Source organism: Oncorhynchus mykiss, chromosome 24 (genome assembly GCF_057628025.1).
Source record: "Oncorhynchus mykiss isolate SJ-2025 chromosome 24, ASM5762802v1, whole genome shotgun sequence".
In the NCBI taxonomy this organism is placed as follows: Eukaryota; Metazoa; Chordata; class Actinopteri; order Salmoniformes; family Salmonidae; genus Oncorhynchus; species Oncorhynchus mykiss.
In genome coordinates, this window is record NC_143045.1 from 3600416 (window position 1) to 3620688 (window position 20273).

Below are 20273 nucleotides of genomic sequence, written 5' to 3' on the forward strand. Positions count from 1 at the left end.
CAGAAGTATGAATCGTATTGATAGAAAATGTTTACACTCCCATACAAAAGTTGACACCGACTCATTTGAGTGTTTCTTTATTTTTACATTGTAGACTAATAGTGACGACATCAAAACTATGAAATAACACGTGGATTCATGTAGTAGCCAAAAAAGTGTTAAATCAAAATCTATTTTAGATTCTTCAAAGTAGCCACCCTTTGTCTTAATAGCTTTGCACACTTGTCATTCTCTCAACCAGCTTCATGAGGTAGTCACCTGGAGTGCATTTCCATTACAGGTGTGCCTTAAGTCAATTTGTGGAATTTCTCTCAATGCGTTGAGCCAATCAGTTGTGTTGTGACAAGGTAGGGGTGGTATACAGAAGATGGTCTTTTACCAAATAGGGCTAAGTCCATATTATGACAAGAACAGCTCAAATAAGCAAAGAGAAACAGTCTATTACTTTAAGACATGATGCTCAGTCAATCCAGAAAGTTTCTACAAGAGCAGTTGCAAAAACCATCAAGCGCTGTGATGAAACTGGCTCTCACGAGGACCGCCACAGGAAAGGTAGACCCAGAGATACCTCTGCTGCAGATGACAAGTTCATTAGAGTTCACTGCATCTCAAATTGCAGCCCAAATAAATGCTTCAGTGTTCAAGTAACAGACACATCTCAACACCAACTGTTTAGAGGAGACTGCGTGAAACAAGCCTTCATGGTTGGATTGCTGCAAAGAAACCACTACTAAAGAACACTAATAAGAGACTTGCTTCGGCCAAGAAACACAAGCAATGGACATTGGACCGGTGGAAATCTGCCCTTTGGTCTGATGAGTCCAAATTTGAGATTTTTGGTTCCAACTGCCGTGTCTTTGTGAGACGCAGAGTAGGTGCACGGATGATCTCTGCCTGTGTGGTTCCCACCATGAAGCATGGAGGAGGAGGTGTGGGAGTGCTTTGCTGGTGACACTGTCAGTGATTTATTTAGAATTCAAGGCACACTTAGCCAGACTGGCTACCACAGTATTCTGCAGCGATACACCATCCAATCTGGTTTACGCTTAGTGGGACGAGCATTAGTTTTTCAACAGGATAATGATCCAAAACACACCTGCAGCCTGTGTAAGGCCTATTTGACCAAGAAGGAAAGTGATGGAGTGCTGCATCAGATGACCTAGTCTCTACAATCACCTGACCTCAGAGTGAAGGAAACACAGCCAACAAGCGCTCAGCATGTTCTTGTGGTCCGCCCACACAATGAACGGATGTTCCGCCCCCTCCAACCAGTGTCTCCACTCCTCCAACACCATCTTCACTGCGAGAAGCTCACAATTCCCCACATCGTAGTTCCTCTCCTGGCATTTAGGCAATGGGAGAAGCCACAGGGATGTAACTTGGGGTCCAGGGCAAAATCCTGGGACAGGACAGCCCCCACTCCCGAAGCATCGGTCTCCACCATGAACTGACGTGACAGATCAGGATGAACCAATATGGGAGCAGTGGTGAAGCGGTGCTTGAGGTCCCAGAATGCCCAGTCAGCAGCTGGGGACCAAGTTGGGAGAGTTGAGTGCAGACAGGGTGGGAAGCCAGGGTGCTGTAACCCCGGATAAAGCACACACACTAGCCTCACTAATACAGTACAGCGCTGCTGTTGTTCAGTGTATGCAGCACAGATGGCTAAAGCATTACCTGAGAACATCTCCCCCTGTACTGTGTAGCCCCTGTCCATCGCTGTCTGGACTATGGTCTCCATGGAAACACTGAGGGGGCTGTGGTAGGTGACCTGCCATCCATAGATCCACCAGACCACATCTACACGTAAAAACACACACACCTCAGACAGGGGTATGTACCTTAGGAAGTATAACATCACATTTAATGACAAAACTACCAACAAAAGACATCAAGAAAGACTAATTCACACGTATTAGATCAGTGATTCCTTCAATGGAGGAATGCTACATTTTGAAAAGCCTTGGATGAGGGAAGGCACATACTTGTTGAACAGCATCCACTGCAGGTCTTTCCTGAAACTACATCAACCAGCAAACAGTCAGCCACACCACAAAACAGACTTTCTTACTGCCAGCTGGTTACAAATGAGTTATTGAACAATGGATATATCACAGTAGACTGTAGCTTGGTCTTGATGGGATAGCTCAGAGCGTCATCTCTTTTCTTGCATTTGTGTTCTATTTGTAGTGGCAACTCCCACATGATCACTACAGTGCTGCTTTCATGGACAGAAACTGTTCTAAACTGAACACCCAGGTGCAGAACACCCCCACCCCAGGGCACTGACTATAAAGGTGGAGAGTGTTACCCATTTTGCAACTGATGACCCCATTCCATTCCATAATCTGTAGGCCCGATTAATTATTTTTTTTAAATTACACACTCACCACAAGTGTGAACGGTGTAGATATTTTAGTCATTTAGCAGATGTTCTTAACCAGAGTGAATTACAGGAGCAATTACAGATTAAGTGCCTTGCTCAAGGGCACAGACATATTTTCTCACCTAGTCAGCGTTGGAATTCCAACCAGCAACCTTTCGGTTACTGGCCCAAAGCTCTTAACCATTAGGCTACCTGCAGAACTCTTCCAGTGGTTTTCCAACCGCCATGATGCAGATCTTAAATAGCTTTAATCTGCAACGCTTGTCTGATAACTTATTTTTATGTAGACAGTGAGCCTCACCTGCTCTCCCTCTGAGCAGCACTGGGCCTCTGAGTGATCCCCCTCGGCAGAGGTCTTTCCTGCCGCTATGGCCTGGTACAGCTTCTTCTTGCTTGGCCCGAGGCAGCTGTAGGTGCTCCATTGGAATACCCTGTCAATGCAGTGCAATTCTGGGTGATAAGAGACAAAAGGGAATTGACAAGGGCTCCACTCCATGACAGGAAGCTATTGAAATGACACATATGACCCACTGATGGAATAAAGTTGCATTAATTATTAAGTGAAATTTGCTTAATTTGTGTACATAAAAAAATAAAACATTACTGTGTAGGAGGCCTATTAATTGAGCTGTTTATTGCTTAACTTACTGTCAGAGCTTCTACATCTAATGTCTAGATACAGTGCATCCAGAAAGTATTCAGACCATTTACTCAGTACTTTCTTGAAGCACATTTGGCAGTGATTACAGTCCAGAGTCTTCTTGGGTATGACACTACAAACTTGGCACACCTGTATTTGGAGAGTTTCTCCCATTCTTCTCTGCAGATCCTCTCAAACACGGTCAGGTTGGATGGGGAGCATTGCTGCACAGCTATTTTCAGGTCTCTCCAGAGATGTTTGATCGGGTTCAAGTCAGGGCTCTAGCTGGGCCACTCAAGGCCACTCACTCCTGCGTTGTCCTGTAGGAAGATGAACCTTACAAAAAAACAATATTTTCCTCAATTCTGACTAGTCTCACAGTCTCTGCCGCTGAAAAACATCCCCACAGCATCATGCTTCACCGTAGGGATGGTGCCAGGGAGTTCAATCTTGGTTTCACCAGACCAGAGAACCTTGTTTCTCATGGTCTGAGAGTCCTTTAGGTGCCTTATGCAAACTGCAAGAGTGCTGTCATGTGCCTTTTATTGAGAAGTGGCTTCCGTCTGGCCACTCTACCATAAAAGCCTGATTGGAGGAGTGCTGAAGAGATGGTTATCCTTCTGGAAGGTTCACCCCCCAGAGAAACTCTGGCGCTCTGTCAGAGTGACCATCGGGTTTTTGGTCACCTCCCTGACCAAGGTCATTCTCCCCCGAATGCTCAGTTTGGCCAGGTGGGCAGCTTTAGGAAGAGTCTTGTTGGTTCCAAACTTCTTCCAATTAAAAATGGAAGCCACTGTGTTCTTGGGGACCTTCAATACTGCAGAAATGTTTTTGGTACCCTTTCCAGATCTGTGCCTCAACACAATCCTGTCTCGGCGCTCTACGGACAATTCTTTCGACCTCATGGCTTGGTTTTTGCTCTGACATGCACTGTCAACTGTGGGACATTATATAGGCAGGTGTGTGCCTTTCCAAATCATGTCCAATCTATTTAATTTACCACAGGTGAACTGCAATCAAGTTGTAGAAACATCTCAAGAATGATCAATGGAAACAGCATGCACCTGAGCCCATTTTCGAGTCTCATAGCAAAGGGTCTGAATACTTATGTAAATAAGGTGTTTCTGTTTTTAAAAACTTTTTTTTTGCTTAGCCACTATGGGTTATTGTGTGTAGATTGATGACGGAAAATAATAATCAACTTTAGAATGAGGAGTAACGTAATGTGTAAAAGGGAAGGGGTCTGAATACTTTCCGAATGCACTGTACATGTACATGCACATCATGACTAAAGTTGCAAAAAACGTTTCTGAAATATGTGCATATGACATGCAGTTTGATTAACATTGACTTTATTGCATGTCTGTTTTAGTTGAGTTTAGTAATGAGACGACTTCAAGTGCAGACCTGAGAGCTATTTTCAAGTTGTTACATGTTAGGACTAGTAGCTGCTAGCTAGGTAGCTGAATAAAGCCATGTTTGGTAACAAACACGGCTTTCATTGAAAGCGGCTACAATGTGGCATTTCCTACAGTAAGTTTACAGAACAGAAGAACTACTTAGCTAGCTAGCTATCAATAACAAAATAATCGAAAAGTAGTAGTAATCTTTTGAACCGAATAATAGCTATTTGAAACATACGGATTGCTCTCAAACGCAGTAGATTGCACGATGATAATATCATAAGGATATGTTAAAGCCTATTTCTTTGGATGTGTAAAAGTAAATCAATATGATTTACAGATTTGAGCATCTGCGCAGCATCTTGCTTAGGTTGACTCTCGTGAATGAGCAGCAATGTTACCAATGGGCGGAAGCGTCTGAAATTTAGCACATCATATCCAATGATGTTAACGGGGTGGCTAAAATAATCCAATGAAAAGCTATTCTGGACAGGATCCGGAAATTACAACAGCCAATCAAAAATAGTTGTCATTGTTAGCTATTAAGGCTTTATACGTATACGACGTTAGCTAGTAGCAAGTTTCAGCAGAAATAAAAAGTGGTTTGTCGGGTACTCGTTTCATTCATTTCTTTCGAGGCCGATTATATTGTGCTTCCCAGAACTTAAAGGTAAATACAACGTCTCAATTATTGATTTATTTATTCTAATATGCAAGTCACCAGTTTGGGAAAATGAGTGGACATTGATGGCCTGCGTCTGCCAACTAACGTTAACTTATCTGTATTAGCTAACTTAGCCAGCAGCTAACATTAACAAATGGTAACTAGCTAGTTGTCTTTTTTTTGTTAACTGTTTGCTTTTTAATTATAAAACACGTGGTTAATGGTTAAACTGGCTAACGTTTGCTCCCAACTTATTCTACATATAGCTACGTAAGTTAACTAGCTACTTTAAGGAGGCTATAGGGCGCTAAAAGTATCGTTAGTTGACATGTGTTCTAAATGACCCATTTGTTTCATTGCACAGAAGATGGCTGCTCCGGATATGCGTCTCAACCACACCATATACATCAACAACCTCAACGAGAAGATTAAAAAAGATGGTTAGATCTGGCTACCCCCCCATTTTTGTTACTATTTTGCCCTCGTGTCTATTTGTTTACCCATCTACCATGCCAACGGCTCCTTGCCTAAACATGTCTTGTTTGTACCCTTTGTCCCCCAGAACTGAAGAAGTCGTTGTACGCCATTTTCTCTCAGTTTGGTCAAATCCTTGACATTTTGGTGGCCCGCTCCCTGAAGATGAGGGGTCAGGCCTTTGTCATCTTCAAGGAGGTCAACAGCGCCTCCAATGCCCTGCGTTCCATGCAGGGGTTCCCATTCTATGACAAACCTATGGTGAGCTACTGCCAATACACATGGTACAGATCAGCTAGCTTTTGCCTGACACATGTTTTATCTAGAGAATGATGATTCTCCAGTATGTAGCCCTGTCCTTTAAATAGTCCTGTCGTCAACTATACCGCTTTCTCGTCACAGCGTATTGGGTACGCCAAAGGGGATTCTGACATCATCGCTAAAATGAAGGGCACCTATGTGGAGCGCGACCGCAAGAAGGAGAAGAGGGTCAAGGGCCCAGAGGCTGCAGGGGCCAAGAAGGGTGTGCCAGGAACCCCTGTAGTACCCATGGGCCCTGGAGTTCCAACACCCATGCCTGTAAGTGTTCTACTGTGAGACAGAACCACCTTTGTAGCCGCTGTTAGCCATTGCACGTAAAATGTTTTCTTAAAGACATGTCTATCTAGAATGGCAGATTGTGTTATTCCACATGTATCGCTAATTGATCATGTGGCTGAGTTGATTGAACATGATTTTTTTTTTTTACTGAAGGGAATGCCACCCATGAGCGGGGCTCCTCGTATGATGCAAATGCCAGGGCAGCCCCCTTACATGCCCCCGCCAGGGATGATGCCACCTCCTGGGATGGGCCCTGGGGGGATGCCCCCTGGTGCCATGCTTCCGGGTGGGATGATGCCAGGGCAAATGCCCCACGTCCAGGTATGGATCACGTGTGTTTATTAGTGTTAGTTTATATCTTGTCAGCGCCCTTTTTATTAACTAAACAGCGGGTCTGTTTAGTGGAAAGCTGTGAGTTTGTTTGAAGTTCGTCTTACTGTATAATCTCACTAACTCATTACATTGATAAATGTGATCTTCTTTACCTCCAGGTTGCAGAAAACCCTCCCAACCACATCCTTTTCCTCACCAACCTCCCAGAGGAGACCAACGAGCTCATGCTGTCTATGCTCTTCAACCAGTTAGTACCTCTTCATTGTATCATGTACCTGCTCATGTACTCCTTGGTGCAGTGTGAAAATGTAATGTTTATTTTTCCATGTTCTGTAGTATTGGAACACATCTGTTCTGTTTGCATTTTCCAATATTGTGGTTGTTATCTACTAGTGTTTGTGTATGTTGACAAGTATAGACCCTTGATGTGTGTGTCTCTTTAACAAGTCTGCCTGAAGTTTTGTCCTGATGTTGACTGTTTTCCCACTTCAGGTTCCCTGGGTTCAAAGAGGTGCGTCTGGTACCTGGTCGCCACGACATCGCCTTTGTAGAGTTTGATAATGACGTGCAGGCTGGAGCGGCCAGGGAGGCACTACAGGGCTTCAAGATCACCCAGACCAATGCCATGAAGATCTCATTCGCCAAGAAATAACACACCAGAGAGCTCCTAAATGGTTTACAATCTCACACACACACACACACACACACCAGTGACCTCCTCACCTTACACTATACCAGCACAGAGCTGACTACTAACCTGTCCTTTGCCAAGAAGGCGCAGTGCGTTACTTGTACACACACACACACACACGCGCACACACACACAGAATAACTGGAGATGACTTGCCTTGTGTCTGATTGTAGGGTACCGACGGTTTAGAGCACAGGCGTAGACAGGCCAGCATTTTGATGATCGCAATGCTGGCGCTAGGCTCAAACGATAACGTGTAAGGAATATATTGGTATAGTGATTTGATGTTAACATAGGACAGCTAGCTGACATTTGCGTATCCATAGCTCTGGTTGAGAACATTTTTAATTCAGTCTGCACCCATTCTTTGAGGATAATATCTGGTGTTCGTATGTAAGTATATTTACATTTTTACTTTTTGTATGTTGTAAAAGCATTGCACCCGGGGTCTGTTTCACCCAGACATTGTACCTGGAGCGTTTCTGTTTGATTAAAACCTGCCTTTTCTAATGACTAATGCTGTGGGTGTTTTCTGCTTTTATGTCTGGGGAGACGCCAGGGGCTGTATTGTAAACAAAACTATGGAGCAAACCGGGCCGGGTTGGCTTAGATTGACAACTATATATTGTGTCAATGTTTTATTGAAAACAAATACATTTGTTCAATGAGCACTTCTCTCATACGTTGTTGGTTAACTAGCAAATGTTGTATATTATAAACGCCTCCAAACCACCTACGATTCCCCGCATGGCAGCGTCTCATTGTTGCTAGCTGACTGTTCAAAATCGTAACACATGTCTGCCGGCTCCATCGATGCGCGTATCTTTTTTGTAATGTCGGCCAACTTGTCTTATGATTTAAGCCTTTCCTTCTCGAGCACAATTTAATATTACATGGAGAAGAGGGACCTGGGCTTCTATCCACAAAAGCATCTCGGTAGGAGTGCTGATCTGGGGTGAGGTTTGCCTTCTAGATCATGACTGATTTTATATGGACAGATCCTAGATCAGCACTCCTACTCTAATATGCTTTGTGGATACAGCCCCAGGTCTTAGTTCCGAACACTTATTTTGAGATGTTTGTTACACATGGCCCCAGATATGGGTTCTTGCGCATTAATGTCTCTAGACTAGAGATGTAATTATATCTATAGTGGTTCAAACGGCCTACTGTAACTTCATGAACATCTTTCACTGAACCAGTGTTTCAGTATCAAAACCACCACTATGGCTGCAATGATGATGATTAACACCCTGATGAGGGCAGTGTTTATCAGTGTTTTCCATGACGTGTAGTGTAACCACATTGAATGATAGTGGACTCTCGTGCCAAAAGCCAGTTTCAGCATGGGCAGTGCCATTGAGGTCTTTCACCATTTTGAAGTAGTGAACTTGGTAGGCCTTCCTATGGGTTAAGGAAGGATAACCTGGATAAAATTATCAGGAGGGATCAGCCTATAGAGAATGATGAAGGCCTCTAGTGGCCAAAAGACTAACACCGGCAGCGCCATTGAAGGCTTCCACCATTTGAACGTCAACTGGGTGGGACTTTCAACTTCATTGGCTGATCCCTCCTGGTGACCCTGTTGGAGGCATGTCCAACTGGGTCATCAGGAGGGATCAGCCAATTGTGAAGAAGAAAATGGACTAAGGATGTGCAGAGCCTTTCAGGCTGTCAGACACTACAATGGCACAGATATAATAATGAGGCCTCTTTCCATCTCTATGGATCAGCCAATGAATTATACTTGTGAGCAAACCTTCCGTAACAATAAATTGCCAACCTTGGCTTCATACCTGTTCAAACATCCCACTCCAGCTGGCAATATGTACCCTTTCAGTTTGTTTACCATCTCATAGAAGTAGTAGTAGAAGAAGAAGATAGACATCAAAATGTCGATGCCCAGGCTCTCACAGACACTATAATGGGACAGATACAATGTTGTGTCCTCTGTGTCTAACTAATGCAGTGAGAAATATTATGCTTTTCCCAACATGTTGCAGTAGGCGGACTGGTGGGACTGTAGTCCAAACTTTGATTTGGCCTCTTGTCTACACTTTTGCACTCCCCTTGATAATTCTGCAATCAATTAAAACAATTTGGGATAACGTTTCCATTTGATTATTATAACCTATAAAGTAATGCGATTTCTTTCTGGAGCGTTGCGTCATAATCAAATGGCTCTGCGCTACCACGTAAATCATCATTGCTGACTCACTCTCTGCCCTTTCTGGCCTCAGCCACTGCAGTTTCATCTAATTCCTAGCATGAATCGGACAGCAATGCCTGGATGGCCCATTTCATCAATGCTATTTTCCCTTTGTGCTCACTTCGTTTAAAGAAGTTTTGGAGATTTAATTTAAGACGTTTCCTCTTTGAATGTCTTTAGCATTGATTGTGTCTGTGAGTAGGTGGGCTGTGAGCCGATAAATCAGCACAACCTACTTTTTCATTTTTTCAAATTGCCGCTGTCTTGGAGCTAGAATTGGGAACATGTACACTGTGCTAATGCCAATATAAAAATAAAGAGTAACTGAGAGCATTGTACACTACGGCGAACTTAGCAAATTAGGCATTTGTGGTAAATACATGGGAGCTGCCATCCTTATGCACCTTCGCCATTAAGCCTTTTTTTTTCTTTACTTACCCAGAGTCAGATGAACTCATGGATACCATTTTTATGTTTGAAGGAAGTTGAAGGTCGCTTCTAGAGCTACTACTAGCTGTTCTTGTAGACTTCCAGTATTGCGCTAACACTATTAGCCTTGGCTCCAGAAACGACCTTCAACTTTCTACAAACTTGCATTCAGTGACATAAAAATGATTGATGGAGTTTATTACACAATTAAAAGCAGTAGACTGCTCCAGCCAGAGACAACATTACACACGTTTAAACATTATCGAGGATAAAAACACAATGAAGCCCAGAGAATTATTTCCATTGTGGTCCTCATCAAGTTCATTTGACTCTGGGTATGTCGAAAAAAGGTCTTAGTTGCCAAAACGTCGTATTATGCCTTTAATGACCGCTGATCTGAAAGGTCTTGATAAGAAGGAAGCAATGAGTGGGGTTCACAGGATGACAGAAAGGACAGAAGAACAGTTGGATAACAAAGAAAACACTTTATCACGTACGAACCTTCTTCCTATACGTGCAATGAGTGAAAGCATGACCGTGTTTATCTCAATTCTACAAGGACAACACATATGCATTTTAGTCCAGTGCTGTATGTTGGTTATCTTTGAACGCGGCAGGTGATCTTCTAAACGCATATATACAGAAGTTTTACACTCCAAATGTCATGGCCTCATGTCCATCGGTTCACCCCTTATAGCCCTATATGGTGCTACCTTGTGGTGTACCGTGGCCAAATTTGAATGCAACAACTAATCATTCTCAATTCAGGAGTCAATCTGATTTATGGGTCATGAGAATAAAAAATAAAACAGTTATTTTAGCATTAGCATATGTGCTAATGTGCATCTATAGGTATAGTGCAGCCATGTTTGAGTGCAGCAAAAAACATATAAACCATTAAAGACTGATGTAATAAGTCTAAATACAAAATCTGGAGTGGATCTGAAGTATGGTTCATGAGGAGAAGATGATTGCAGATGATTTTGAGCATTAACGTTACATATGAATGAGTTGTTAATAGTTTCCCTTTTTTTTATATATCAATACCTTTATTCAGGGTGGTTCATCATATTAGCGATTGCAAGTTTCAAGTTGATAGGGCCCTAGGAAGTAGATTTACAATGGTTTCAATGGACATGTGAAATCTGATTTTTGATATGTCATTAACTCAGCTATCTTTTGACCATTCCCTTAGTTTTTCTCAAACTAAGTTAAGACATGTACTTTGGGCCTACATTTCAATTTGGTGTTATTTGGGTCACGAGAATAAGTATTTTAAAGTATTATTTTTTTAGCATTTTAGCATATGTGCTAATATGCATCTACTAAAGTATTCAGACCTCTTGACTTTTTCCACATTTTCTTACATTACAGCCTTATTGTAAAATAGATTACATTTTTTTCCCCCTCATCAATCTACACATCAATCTATACCCCATAATGACAAATCAAAAACAGGTTTTTAAAAATGCTTACTAGTTTATAAAAAAATAACATTTACCAAAGTATTCAGACCCTTTATTCAGTACTTTGTTGAAGCACCGTTGGCACCATACAGCCTCGACGCTACAAGCTTGGCACACCTGTATTTGGGGAGTTTCTCCCATTCTTCTCTGCTGATCCTCTCAAGCACTGTCAGGTTGGATGGGGAGCGTTGCTGCACAGCTATTTTCAGGTCTCTCCAGAGATGTTCGATCAGGTTCAGGTCCGGGCTCTGGCTCGACCACTCAAGGACATATATATATATATACAATACCAGTCAAAAGTTTGGATATCAAAACTGAAATAACACATATGTAATCATGTAGTAACCAAAATAGTGTTAAAGTAGCCACTGTTTTCCTTGATGGCAGCTTTGTACACTCTTGGCATTCTCTCAACCAGCTTCATGAAGTATTCATTCACCTGGAATACATTTGAGTTAACAGGTGTGCCTTATTAAAAGTTTATTTGTGGAATTTATTTCCTTTTTAATGTGTTTTAGTCAATCAGTTGTGTTGTGACAAGGTAGGGTTGGTATACAGAAGATAGACCCATTTCGTAAAATACCAACTCCATACTATGTCAAAAACAGCTCAAATAAGCAAAGAGAAACGACAGTCAATCATTACTTTAAGAGATGAAGGTCAGTCAATGTGGGAAAAAAAACAGTTTCTTCATTATGATGAAACTGGCTCTCATGAGGACCACCACAGGAAAGAAAGACCCAGAGTTACCTCTGCTGCAGAGGATAATGTAACGATCGTCGTAGGTGGAAGAAGGCGAGGACCAAGGTGGAGCGTGGTACATGTTCATAATTATTTTAATAGAACACTGAAAAAAACAACAACGCAAACGAACGAAACCGAAAATGTTCTGTCTGGTACAGATACGAAACAGAAAACAACTATCCACAACTCAAGGTCAAAACCAGGCAGCCTAAGTATGGTTCTCAATCAGAGACAACGATTGACAGCCGCCTCTGATTGGGAACCATACCAGGCCAAACACATAGAAACAAACAAATCACTCCCTGACCAACCTAAAATAGAGACATAAAAAAAGGAACTAAGGTCAGGACGTGACAGATAAGTTCATTAGAGTTGCCAGCCTCAGAAATTGCAGCCCAAATAAATGCTTCACAGAGTTAAAGTAACAGACATATCTCAACATCAACTGTTCAGAGAAGACTGCGTGAATCAGTCCTTCATGGTCAAATTGCTGCAAACAAACCACTATTAAAGGACACCAATAAGAAGAAGAGGCTTGCTTGGGCCAAGAAACACGAGCAATGGACATTAGACAGGTGGAAATCTGTCCTTTGTTCTGATGAGTCCAAATTTGAGATTTTTGTTTCCAACCGTCGTGGGTATGACGTTACAAGCTTGGCACACCTGTATTTGCTGCATCTGTGAGACACAGAGTAGGTGAACGGATGATCTCTGCATGTGTGGTTCCCACCATGAAGCATAGGGGAGGAGGTGTGATGGTGTGGTAGTGATTTGCTGGTGACACTGTCTGTGATTTATTTAGAATTCAAGGCACACTTAACCAGACTGGCTACCACATCTTTCTGCAGCGATACACCATTCCATCTGGTTTGCAGTTAGTGGGACTATCATTTGTTTTTCAACAGGACAATGACCCAACACACACCTCAAGCCTATATAATGGCTTGAAGAAGGAGAGTGATGGAGTGCTGCATCAGATGACCTGGCCTCTACAATCACCCGACCTGAACCCAATTGAGATGGTTTGGGAGGAGTTGGACTGCAGAGTGAAGGAAAAGCAACCAACAAGTGCTCAGCATATGTGGGAACTCCTTCAAGACCTTTGGAAAAGTATTCCTCGTGAAGCTTGTGGCTACTTTGAAGAATCTCAAATATATTTAGATTTGTTAAACACTTTTTTGGTTACTACATGATTCCATATGTGTTATTACATAGTTTTGATGTCTTCACTATTATTCTACAACGCAGAAAATAGTAAAAATAAAGAAAGAACCCTTGAATGAGTAGGTGTGTCCAAACTTTTGACTGGTACTATAGCTAATTCCACTTTGACATTATGGGCTATTGTGTGTAGATCAGTGACACAACATATAAATGGAATCCATTTTTAATTCAGGCTGTAACACAACAAAATGTGGAAAAAGTCAAGGGGTATGAATATTTTCTGAAGGCACTGTATTAGCCCAAAACATGATAGATTTCTGAAATAGTCAGATGTGTCCATATCACACAAAAGTTAATTGTCATTTGGGTACATTTAGGAATATAATAATGGTGTCCCAGTTTATCAAACCTGCTATCCCAGTCTTCCAAATGCGTTCTGAAAATATGGTTTTGACTCAGTGTACACAAATAGGTGTGACATGCCTCATGTGAATATGTTAACATGAGCTTTTTTGTGTAATTAGGAAACATCTTGAGGACTTCAGAAATGTATCTTGTGTCAGGCTTACAGTATATCGATCAAATCAATCAAATGTATTTTTCAGCAGATGTTACAAAGTGCTGATACAGAAACCCAGCCTAAAACCCCAAAGAGCAAGCAATGCAGATGTAGAAGCACGGTGGAAAAACTCCCTAGAAAGGCAGGAACATAGGAAGAAACTGAGAGAGCAACTAGGCTCTGAGGGGTGGCCAGTCCTCTTCTGGCTGTGCCGAGTGGAGATTATAAGAGTACATGGCCATTAAGGCCAGATCGTTCTTCAAGATTTTCAAATGTTCATAGATGACCAGCAGGGTCAAAGAATAATCACAGTGCTTGTAGAGGGTGCAACAGGTCAGCATCTCAGGTGTAAATGTCAGTTGGCTTGTCATAGCCGACCATTTAGAGGTCAGAACAGCAGGTACGGAACAGAGGGAGAGCGAGGGAGAGAGAGAGAGAGAGGGAGAGAGAGATGGGAGAATTAGAGGGAACATACAGGACACCAGATAAGAGTACATAGCCATTAAGGCCAGATCGTTCTTCAAGATGTTCAAACGTTTATAGATGACTTACAGGGTGAAATAATAATCACAGTGGTTGTTGAGGGTGCAACAAGTCAGCACCTTAGGAGTAAATGTCAGTTGACCTTTCATAGCCGAACATTCAGAGGTCGAGACAGTAGGTGTGGTAGAGAGGGAGAGAGAGAGGGAGAGAGAGAGAGCGAGAGTGAGAGAGAGAGAGAGAGAGAGAGAGAGAGAGAGAGAGAGAGAGGAGAATTAGAGGAAGCATACAGTACTTAAGATCACACAGGACACCAGATCAGACAGGAGAATTACACCAAATAGGACAGACTGACCTTAGCCCCCAGCACGTAGACTATTGCAGCGTAGATACTGGAGATATCAACAACAGACCACCAACTTACTACCTGTGACAAGGCTGAGTATTGCCCACAAAGATTTTCCTCGACACACAAGCCTGAGGGGGAGCAAAACCAGACAGGAAGATCACGTCAGTGACTCATCCCACTCAAGTCGAGTATAGCGAAAAAATCCTGTCATCACGTGATGCACACCTCCTAGGGACGGCATGGGAGAGCACTAGTAAGCCAGTGACTCAGCGATCATAATAGGGTCAGAGCCAGAGAATCCCAGTGGAGAGAGGGGAGCCCGGCCAGGCAGAGACAGGATGGTTCGAGATGAGTCTTCAGTAAAGACTTAAAGGTAGAGCCCGAGTCTGCGTCTCTCACGTGGATAGGCAGACCATTCCATAATAATGTAACTCTATAAAAGGAAGCCCTGCCTCCAGCTGTTTGCATAGAAATTCTAGAAGCAATTTGGAGGACTTTGTCTTGTGATCACAGCGTACATATAGGTATGTACGGCAGTGCCAAATCAGAGAGATAGGTAGGAGCAAGGTCATGTAATGCTATGTAGGTTAACAGTAAAATCTTTAAATCAGCCCTAGCTTTAACAGGAAGCCAGTGTAGAGAGGGTAGCTCTGGAGTATAATGATCACATGGTTCTAGTCAAGATTCTAGCAGCCTTATTTAGCACCAACTGAAGTTTATTTAGTGATTTATCCATGTAGCCGGAGAGTAGACCATTGCTGTAGCCTAATCTAGAAGTGACAGAAGCATGCCCTTGAAATGTTTTTGGGATGTTCGTCAAAAGAGAGATCAGGGTCAAGAGTAATGCCAAGGTCCTTCACAGTTTTGTTTGGGATGACTCTACAACCGTCAAGATTAATTGTCAGATCAAACAACACATCTCTTAGTTTCTTGGGCCCTAGAACTAGCATCTCTGTTTTCTCCGAGTTTAAAATGAAAACATTTGTCGCCGTCCGCTTCCTTATGTCTGAAACACAGGCTTTCAAGGTAGACAATTTTGGGACTCCCCCATGTTTCATCGAAATGTAAAGCTGTGTGTCTTCTGCATAGCAGTGAAAGTTGACATAGAATATACAGTGAAAACAATAGTGGCCCTAAAACTGAACCTTGACGAATGACAAAGCTTACCTTTGATTTGTCAGAGGACAAACCATCCACAGAGACAAACGTATATTTTTCCCGACAGGTAAGATCTAAACCAGGCAAGAACTTGTCCGTGTCGACCAATTAAGGTTTCCAATCTCACCAAAAGAATGTGGTGATCGATGGTGTCAAAAGCGGCACTAAGGTCGAAGAGAAGTAGGACAGATGCACAGCCTTGGTCTGATGCCAGAAGAAGGTAATTTACTACCTTCACGAGTGTGGTCTCAGTACTATGATGAGGTCTAAAACCAGACTGGAGTGTCTCGTGTATATTATTCGTCTTCAGGAAGGCAGTGAGTTGTTGTGCAACAGATTTTTCTCAAATGTTTGAGAGGAATGGGAGATTCAGTGTACTGTATGACAAAAGTTTTTTTTAAATGTTCCAGGTCAAGGTTGGGCTTTTTCAGGATAGGCTTTATTACTGCCACTTTTAGTGAGTTTGGTACACTTCCAGAGGACAAGCACAGGATGTAGCTCTTTCAGTAGTTTAGCTGGAACAGGTTCCAGTAGGCAGCTGGAAGGTTTAGAGGCCATGATTATTTTCGTGAATGTGTGGAGAGATACAGGATATAAAACACTTGAGTGTTTCCATTGATCCTAGGTCCTAGCAGTTCTGTGCAGACTCAGGACAACTGAGTTTTAGAGAAATATTCAAAGAGGAGTCTGTTATTTGCTTTCTAATGATCATTATCTTTTCGTCAAAGAAGTTCATGAACTCATCTCTGCTGAAGTGAAGGCCATCCACACTTGGGGAATGCTTCTTTTTAGTCAGTTTTGCGACAGTATCAAAACTAAATGTTGGCTGATCGAGCAGCAGTGAGGGCTTTTCGATATTGCACGATACTGTCTTTCCAAGCTTGTCGTAAGACTTCCAGTTTGGTGGAGCGCCATTTCAGTTCCAATTTTCTGGAAGCTTGCTTTAGAGCTCGGGTGTTTTCTGTTTACCAGGGAGTTAGTTTCTTGTGACAAATGTTTTTTGTTTTTAGAGGTGCGACTGCATCTAGGGTGTTACGCAAGGCAAAGTTTAGATCCTCGGTTAGGTGGTTAACTGATTTTTGTACTCCAATGTCCTTGGGTAGGTGGATGGAGTCTGGAAGGGCATCTAGGAATTTTTAGGTTGTCCGAGAATTTATAGCGTGACTTTTGATAATCCTTAGTTGGGGTCTGAGCAGATTATTTGTTGCGATTGCAAACGTAAAAAGATGTTGGTCCGATAGTCCAGGATTATGAGGAAAAACATTTAGATCCACCATATTTTTTTCCTATGGGACAAAACTAGATTTATGTTGGATAGATGTCAAAAGATGTAACAGAAGATGGAAATGAACTAAGTGCCCCACTTATTCCAAAAATCACGCTATAGTGTGGCCATCTTTGAATGCACCAACATTATTTTTTTCAAACTCTTTAGGGACTATTGTGTCCAATGACCACATTTGGAGTGAATCTAACTTTCAGTCCATGAGAAGATGATTCTTTATGATTATTTTAAGCATTAGCGTTACATAGTCAAAAAGTGAATTGATAATAGTCCGTTTCGGTTCCATTCTTTTTGACGAAGTTGCTCATGGCCTCTAGTTTCTGTGTGCCGAATTAGAAAAAGGGTTACCAATCTATGCTTTGGTTATTTGACCATGTCAAAAAAATTGAGATTTCAGATAATAATAATTGGTGAACCCCTAATTAAAAACTATTAATTCATAGCACTGGGTGCTAGCCAGACAAGGCCTTTTATGGGTCTTTTTAGCACACCGGTGGTCACTGGCTTTGTATTGGTGTCCTACTGTCAATAAATAATTTGTTTTCTTTCCAGGACAGCTTTGCTCCCGCAAAACTATAAATGTTTCACTGCTCTCTATCTTTAACGGTAGCTGTTCAAAAGTGTGTAGTTCATAAAGCGTCTTAAGTGCTTGTGGTTAAATTTTAGATCATTCCAAGGCAACATCAACCACACTGTTTAACCTGTGCTTATGACACATTTATGGTTATGAACCATATCACTTGAACCAAGTTTGTTTATTCATCAGTTAGAATTGGTGGACCCATGATTTTTTCCCTGGTTTAGCCAGAGCAGGCCCTTAAAAAGATAGTGGAGTGTAGTCAAGAAGGAGCACCTTCCCCTCTCCAAATGGATTTAAGAAGGGAGAGCAGAGCGACTTGTGAATTAAGTTTGAAAGGGTTCATTTAGGCCTGTACCATCAACTGTATCCAGTGCAAACAAGGGCCTCCTGTTGTCGACTTCCACTGTTCCCTGAATAATTGTCTTTAGGTCAGCTCTTCAGTGTACACAAAATGCTTATTCTTCTGCAGTTTCCCAAGCTTTTCCACACTCCCTTATTTTGCCTTGAGAAAGCGCTGACCTTAGCCGCTCGGGCACTGTGTGTGTGTGTGTGTGTGTGTGTGTGTGTGTGTGTGTGTGTCAGTGTCCCATGCTCTTGGCGACATGCCACTCCCTATTCACTACACTGGGATCTTTCAGCCGAGGCAACTTATCCGCCATCTGCGTGGGACATCTCCAAGCACATCTACGTATATTAAGATCAGAACATCAATAGCATTCCAAAGACAATAACAGTTTAGGCTAACCCTGAATTAAGTAAATCACCTTTTTATGTTTAAGGAGTGTTTACTGTAGGCTACTCCTGTCCTGTTGAAGGGTCTTTCACACAAAGCCTACTGCTCATCTCTGTAGGGCTTGCTGTGTCATTGGGGAGTACTGGTTGGCCATCACTCACTATCCAGAGTAAATCTATCTGTGGCTGTAGCCCTCTTCAAAGCACTCTGGCCGTTCTCATGCTTTGACACTCAACAGTAAACTGGCTAATGTGATTGTGCACATTTGTTATTGCCTTGAAGTGAAGTAGACTATGAAGATAATTGAATGGTCATATGGCGACAACTAGACCTATTATAAGGATAGCCTAGATCCTGTTGAAAACAGCCTCCAACGATGAATGGACCCTATATATACACATCCTTCAGTTGTGCCCATCAAATGTCCTAAAACATCATCAGTTAGAACGACTATGTGGTTCAAGTCGTAGATAGTCAAGGGCCCCTTAAAGATCTCTCATTACTTATGTATGTGTCATTAAGACGGTCACCATCAGATGGCACCAACCACCCAACCACTAATGTTGGGTATTCAAAGCAATTATTGACCGAGTCACTTTGTACATTCAGCTGGCAGTGTAGATGATAACAACAGGCCCTTCACTCTTCACCAGGTGCCAACATAATGTAGAAACGACCTGCAGATCGCTTCATTCTGGAGGGAGAGAGGGAGGATGATTCAAATTCAGCACATGTCTCGGGGTCACTGCTGCTCTATGCTAATGAGCACAGAGCGCTTCAAGAGCCCTCTGTTCTGTCCACGGGTCGCGGCGCAGCACGTGGCAACGGAGATACTAGGCCTACTGGTTGCCAGGGGCGTCAGCGTAAGCAACAAGTCCATCCCTGCTCTCACAGAGAAGGGAGAGAAAGAGAGGGGGAGGACTGGGGTCACTAAAATTGGCTCATTATATTTCAGGCATGAAGCGGACACATTGTCCTGTAGTCTTGGTTCCAACGGACGCGCGGACAGGAACTAGATGGACAGTGGAAAATATTTACTGGAACTAGTGCCAAAATGCAAAAAGACGCAACCCACACTTCTCTTTCATTTTATGCTTCTCATCCATTTGTATAAAATGGATTCAACGTCAAGATGCCTAGATACAACGCTACCTTTATGCACATACAGGACACTGGATGCTTTGGGTAGTTGACGTGACACCCCTTTTTTTTTACCATGATGTCAAACACAAATATAACAAATTAAATTGGCTAAAATCACAATAGCCTATTATAATACTAAAAGCTTTTCTTTTTTTTACTTGGATCATTTGTAAATTCATGCATGATTTGTTTTATAACTATTTTTAACCAAACTTGACAATTGTCCAATGGTGTGACTGTCCCAGGTAAGGTTTTGGAACATTGAACTTAAGTAAATTAATTTAAAAAAAATGAATAACATTCTCTTCACCATTTCAGTTACCATTTTAGTTATATTTCAAGAGAGTCTATTCATGACATTTCCAAATAGTTCTGATTGATAACATTTTGACCCTAAAAGTAATGTCCACTTGGTGTGTGACACAATTCTGTGATTTAACAACAAGTCAGCATTTGGGCACCATTGCACCGGGGAGGGTTCTCTTGCAAGAAGGAAGTACAGAACAGATGGCTGGAGCACATGGCATGAACAGGTTGTAAGCTTTATAAGAAATATTTAGCAAAATATTGCACTTATCTGCCATTGTCATAAAAGGGTACATTTCTTAGTGTGACAGTTTTTGAATGTATAGTACCAGTCAAACGTTTGGACACATCTACCCATTCCAGGGGTTTTCTTTATTTTTACTATTTTATACATTGTAGAATAATAGTGATGACATCAAAACTAAGAAATAACACATATGGAATTATGTAGTAACCAAAAAAGTGTTAAACAAATCTAAA

At 42.1% G+C, this 20273-nt stretch overlaps 1 protein-coding gene and 2 long non-coding RNA genes across 4 annotated transcripts; 1 reads left to right on the forward strand and 2 right to left on the reverse strand.

Moving 5' to 3' along the window:
• Positions 1–61: 61 nt before the first annotated feature.
• Positions 62–2833, reverse strand: LOC118944109 (uncharacterized). The gene is made up of 2 exons (XR_016491276.1): positions 2685–2833; positions 62–1797 (listed from the first exon to the last, which is right to left on the reverse strand). It is a non-coding gene; the product is annotated as an uncharacterized LOC118944109 (long non-coding RNA).
• A 1995-nt stretch (positions 2834–4828) lies between these two features.
• LOC110503553 (U1 small nuclear ribonucleoprotein A) lies at positions 4829–7705 on the forward strand. Of its 2 annotated transcripts, none has more exons than XM_021581938.3 (7): positions 4829–5096; positions 5455–5530; positions 5653–5825; positions 5967–6143; positions 6318–6485; positions 6656–6744; positions 6990–7705. In XM_021581938.3, the coding sequence occupies exons 2-7, from the start codon at positions 5458–5460 to the stop codon at positions 7147–7149; spliced, it is 840 nt and encodes a 279-aa protein (XP_021437613.1). In that variant the 5' UTR covers positions 4829–5096; positions 5455–5457; the 3' UTR covers positions 7150–7705. The 2 variants fall into 2 exon arrangements, with proteins under 2 accessions (XP_021437613.1, XP_021437614.1); XM_021581939.3 differs by having other exon boundaries at positions 4951–5096; positions 5458–5530.
• A 5702-nt stretch (positions 7706–13407) lies between these two features.
• LOC149972336 (uncharacterized) lies at positions 13408–14755 on the reverse strand. Its single transcript, XR_016491274.1, has 3 exons — positions 14595–14755; positions 14312–14384; positions 13408–14122 (listed from the first exon to the last, which is right to left on the reverse strand). It is a non-coding gene; the product is annotated as an uncharacterized LOC149972336 (long non-coding RNA).
• Positions 14756–20273: the final 5518 nt, after the last annotated feature.

Coding starts and splice junctions, on each gene's coding strand:
- LOC110503553 (XM_021581938.3), top strand. CDS start 5,458: ATGGCTGCTCCGGATATGCGTCTCAACCACACCATATACATCAACAAC. Junction 5,531..5,652: donor CGAGAAGATTAAAAAAGATG/GTTAGATCTGGC, acceptor TTTGTCCCCCAG/AACTGAAGAAGTCGTTGTAC. Junction 5,826..5,966: donor CATTCTATGACAAACCTATG/GTGAGCTACTGC, acceptor TTCTCGTCACAG/CGTATTGGGTACGCCAAAGG.